At 37.0% G+C, this 5,096-nt stretch overlaps 2 protein-coding genes across 3 annotated transcripts in view; both read left to right on the forward strand.

The window, feature by feature from the left end:
* Positions 1 to 5,096, forward strand: part of sik3 (SIK family kinase 3) — a 49,113-nt gene that overhangs the window by 12,716 nt on the left and 31,301 nt on the right. The window lies entirely within an intron of this gene.
* LOC130565262 (NXPE family member 3-like) lies at positions 2,032 to 5,045 on the forward strand. Its single transcript, XM_057351870.1, has 4 exons — positions 2,032 to 2,458; positions 3,079 to 3,146; positions 4,231 to 4,578; positions 4,658 to 5,045. The coding sequence occupies exons 2-4, from the start codon at positions 3,120 to 3,122 to the stop codon at positions 4,751 to 4,753; spliced, it is 471 nt and encodes a 156-aa protein (XP_057207853.1). The 5' UTR covers positions 2,032 to 2,458; positions 3,079 to 3,119; the 3' UTR covers positions 4,754 to 5,045.

Raw genomic sequence — 5,096 nt, forward strand, 5'->3', positions numbered from 1 at the left:
AGTTTTGTAAAGGTGTAAATCAAGCTGCAAGCGAAAGAAAACAAGTTTTGCAGCATTGTATCATTTTTCGTAAGCGTAATTCATGTGTTGTGAAACGGCAACTTCATATTAGGTCAAATAATTATGATCTGTATTCTTCTGACCTCCGTTTCTTCCACGCTTACACTTTTGACACGTTTTTTGCGCTGAAATACGACCAAAATCATTGCGCGTCTGTAAACAGAGGTGTGCAAACACAATGGTGTTATGAACTGCAAAACGGATTCATCGCGCAGAACCTGTCTTTGTGTGTGTCAAATAAATCTGTTGCAAACGTCTTGCCTACGCAGTGACAGAAAACTGTTTCTTACAGTAATCCGATGTGTACTGTTCCGTCTCGCGCTTACACTTTTGGCACGATTCTCTCACTATTTTGATTTTGCTAGCGTGAATGTGGAGTCGGGGCTACCTTCTGGTGACCAATCAAATGAGGTTCCTGATGACTCATCGTTTTCTCTTATCTGATTGGTTCAATAACGCGCCAGTCAAGCAGACATCAGACACTTTAATGCATGCACCCAGACGATCATAGATATCTAATACTTAATATATACGATTCTTTAATCATTTAGCTGATTGACATGTGTTGATACTGAATTCTTAGCTGGTGTCTTGGAAAGAAAATCTTGTTTAAAATGTATTGAATTATCAGTGCTATAAATATACATCATGTAAATCTGCTTAAACCATTAACTATAATTATACAATCTACAATTAAAACAGTTAATACCAAGTTTCTAGGTCTCGCGTTTCTGCAGTGCTTCTTCCCAACAATACCAGAAGCCTTAATTTACTGCAAATGGCTGAGATTTGGGTGACTCAAGTTCTCAACTCGTTTTTATATTTTTAAACTATTTATGCAGGAAATTTATAAAATGTGCATAGCTAATATGCATAGTATGCTAAATCCTGGGAAAACCTAAACTCCAATAAGTCTTAATCAATTGGTTGTGGACTAAGCAGGTGGGACAGTCGCAAATGAAGCCAATCCAATACAGCATCCATCATCAAATCCTTAAGAGACAATTAACATTACAGTGTAAATTCTCATACATTTGGAATTAACAGTTTTAATTATAGATTGTAGCATCAGTTCAATGGTTTAAGCACATTTTCATGATGTACAGAATTTCTATCCTTATGAAATTAACCATGTTTTTGTAGTAGCAACCGTGGTGTTAGGATTACCATTGGCAAACCCAGTTTTACTGTGGTTAAACAATTAATTTTTAATTTTTGTAAGGGTATATAGTAGTAATTCAACACATGTCAGTCAGGCTAATGTTTAAAGAATCGTGTACAAATGAAATATCTATGATCGTCTGGGTGCATGCATTAAAGTGTCTGATGTCTGCTTGACTGGCGCGTTATTGAACCAATCAGATAAGAGAAAACGATGAGTCATCAGGAACCTCATTTGATTGGTCACCAGAAGGTAGCCCCGCCTCCTCTTTCACGCTTGCAAATTCAAATTAGTGAGAGAATCGTGCCAAAAGTGTAAGCGCGAGACGGAACCGTACACATCGGGTTACTGTAAGAAACAGTTTTCTGTCACTGCGTAGGCAAGACGTTTGCAACAGATTTATTTGACACACACAAAGACAGGTTCTGCGCGATGAATCCGTTTTGCAGTTCATAACACCATTGTGTTTGCACACCTCTGTTTACAGACTCGCAATGATTTTGGTCGTATTTCAGCGCAAAAAACGTGTCAAAAGTGTAAGCGTGGAAGAAACGGAGGTCAGAAGAATACAGATCATAATTATTTGACCTAATATGAAGTTGCCGTTTCACAACACATGAATTACGCTTACGAAAAATGATACAATGCTGCAAAACTTGTTTTCTTTCGCTTGCAGCTTGATTTACACCTTTACAAAACTTTTTTGCGAATGCAAATTTATTTTATGCTTGCAGTGTCACGTACGCTTGACCAATGTTATCCTGCGCATGCAAATCTTTTAGGAATGAATTTACCTTCATATTATTTTACCTTCATATGATTTTACCTTCATACTCCAGCCCCACTGTTCATAAAATCCTAGCAGAAGCAGTATAGTTTATTGTTGTAAATGTCCCATTTGTACAGAGAGTGTGCAGCTTTCAAAGAGTTTAATTAAATGTTCATCTTATATATTTTGGTTGCATTTGTGAGTTATTAAAAATGTAACTGCTTGTGTAAACTAGGCAATATCAAAATATTGATTAAATTAATCGAATCGCAAACATTTTCGAGGTATCTGCAAATATCGAATCGCTGGTGGAAAAAAACTATATTGCATCGTATCGTGATGAACTGTCCGATTTGGTCACACTTCGGGAGGACGGACGATGCCACACACACAGAGTTAAGTGAACTGATGATTTCATACACGGGTGAACAAACGATGGGTGATAATCCAACAGTCAACATCCAAGGGTAAGCAAACATCCACAGCAGGTGATTCACAAATAACATCCACAGGTACAAAAAGGTCAGAACTAGACGCAACCATGAAACATCTAACAATAGGACAACTAGACTTGACAATGAACAAAGACAAATGAAAACATATATAGGGTCCAGGTGATGAGTGTCAGGTGCAGGTGAAATCAAGGTGATGAACAAGTGCAAAGGATTATGGGGGGTCTAGTCCATGGGTTGTTACAGATTTACACCCCTACTAAATATATTGTGTCTAGATAGTGATGATTTATAGACATTATCTATCATTAAACATCGGATTTAAATAAATCCTTCACCAAATTACAATAATGTAGGAATTATTATTTACTAACGCTATTGAGTTTGAAAACCTTTCAACTTTGAAATATTTATACTTTATTCAAGCAGTATGACGCATTAATTGTAAAACTATTCTTGACATTACGACTTGCTTTAATCACAATGACTTGTTCTTGTAATGTGAAGATTTTATTGTTAAAATGATTTAATTTGTTATGTTTTAACGTGGCACTAAAATACATTAGTTATTTTTTCAAAATGTTATGAACCATATAATGAAATCTCACGTCACTCACAAAGAATTGCTTTCACAGTTCACAGGGAAAGACCATGTTTTAAGAAGTTCTTTACTGGAATGTGCCTTGGAATGATAAGCTTTCTGGTGAGTCCTAGTTCAATTCAATTCAATATTATTTATATAGCGCTTTTCACAATGTGCATTGTTCCAAAGCAGCTTTACAGGAGCAAATAAGAAAAACTGAAAAACACAAAAAAAAGGTCAAACACAGCACAGCACAGCACAGTGTTTATAGAACAAGCAAGATTATTCTAGTAAATAATATCTAATAAATGCAGTCGCCTGGTGGTTTATTTAGCATTACTCTGGCAGCTGCGTTCTGAACTAACTGTAGTTTGTTTATTGATGCTGCAGGACAACCACTAAGTGGTGCATTACAGTAATCAAGTCTTGAGGTCTCAAATGCATGAATAAGCTTCTCTGCGTCAGCCACACATAAAATATTTCATAATTTGGCAACATTTCTAAGGTGGAAGAAGGCTGTTTTTGTGACATTTGAGATGTGATTTTTAAATGACAGGTTGCTGTCTAATATAACGCCGAGGTCTTTAACTGTATTTGTTGGAGTAACAGTGCAGCCTTCAATTTGCAGGTTATAATCCGAAATATTCTGCTCACGTGTCTTTGGTCCGATAAGTAATATTTCTATTTTATTAGAATTTAAAAGAAGGAAATTACAAGTCATCCGATGTTTTATATCGTCGATGCACTCTGCCAATTTGGATAGCTGGAAGGAATCATCTGGTCTTGATGAGATATATAGCTGAGTATCATCTGCATAACAGTGGAAGTTAATTCCATGTTTTCTAATAATGTTTCCAAGGGGCAGCATGTATATGGAGAATAGCAAGGGTCCTAAAACCCATCCCTGGGGTAATCCATAATTTAGTCATCCGAATTTTATAAATCCTCCCTGATCATATGTGTGTCCACTTTTTTATGCGATATACAAGTTTTATATATATAGGCTACTGTATGTGTTATGAACTTGTTTTACTGGTTTTGTTAAATGTTGTTTTTGGAAGTTTTGTGTTTAAGTATGTGTGTTGTTTTGTAAATGTTGCACATTTATTCCATGAATTATAAAAATAAATGTTCATTCTGAAAAGTGTTATGTATAAATGACTGCTGATGCTGACTGCTAATAACATCTTGTACATGTTTGTAGGTGATATGGTCTTTTGTGTTTAAAGAAAGAGAGAAACAACCTCAACGCAGCTTTTTGTCACAGTCACCAAGAATCTCATTTTACTCTGAATTTGGAATCAGTTCAGAACGTTACTCCAGTTTACAGCAGGCTCTCTACTGGGCTGGACCAGACAGATCAATTACAAATGTGTCCATGAGTACAAGTCCCGCTCACTCCACATTCATCATTCACAACATGAAAGACAGCTACCAAATAGGAGAGTTGCTTTATGTTACCATCCATGCGAGAGATTTTAACAGTAATCCCAAACCTTATGGAGGGGTCTTCTTTCAAGCCAAGCTGTTCTCATCCAAAACTCCAAAAGAGGTATCTCTCCGATCTATTAAAGTGTATTGTGTGAGTGGTGTGTGTTCTATTGCTATTTAGGAATGTTCTTGTGTCACAGGCCAGTGTGTTTGGGGTGGTGGACTTGCTCAACGGCTCTTACTCTGTGCGCTTTCTTCTGCCGTGGGTGGGACAGGCACAGGTGCTGTGCGTCTGATCCACTCCAGTGAAGCTGTGCAGGTCCTCAATCATCACAAAGAAACTAATTCTGACAGAGTGTCTTTCCTCGGATACTTTGAAGGACCTGGGGATAATGGAAATAGGCTAAAAGAAACCGTAAAGTGCAATGTGAAGTGGGAGAAGAATGGACTGGAGAGGATAAAAAATGGAAATTGCTGTTGTGAATACAAAGATTCTCACACTGGAGAGGAATGGCGCTGCCAGAAACCTAAATCTCTGCCATGCGGTGCTCGAGTATACCACTCCTTTGGAGAGTACATCAACTTTATGACCCCTCAAGAAGCAAAGATTTTGTGAGATTAAATTATGTTTGTTTGATT

The sequence above is a fragment of the Triplophysa rosa genome, linkage group LG14 (genome assembly GCF_024868665.1).
Source record: "Triplophysa rosa linkage group LG14, Trosa_1v2, whole genome shotgun sequence".
Classification (NCBI taxonomy): domain Eukaryota; kingdom Metazoa; phylum Chordata; class Actinopteri; order Cypriniformes; family Nemacheilidae; genus Triplophysa; species Triplophysa rosa.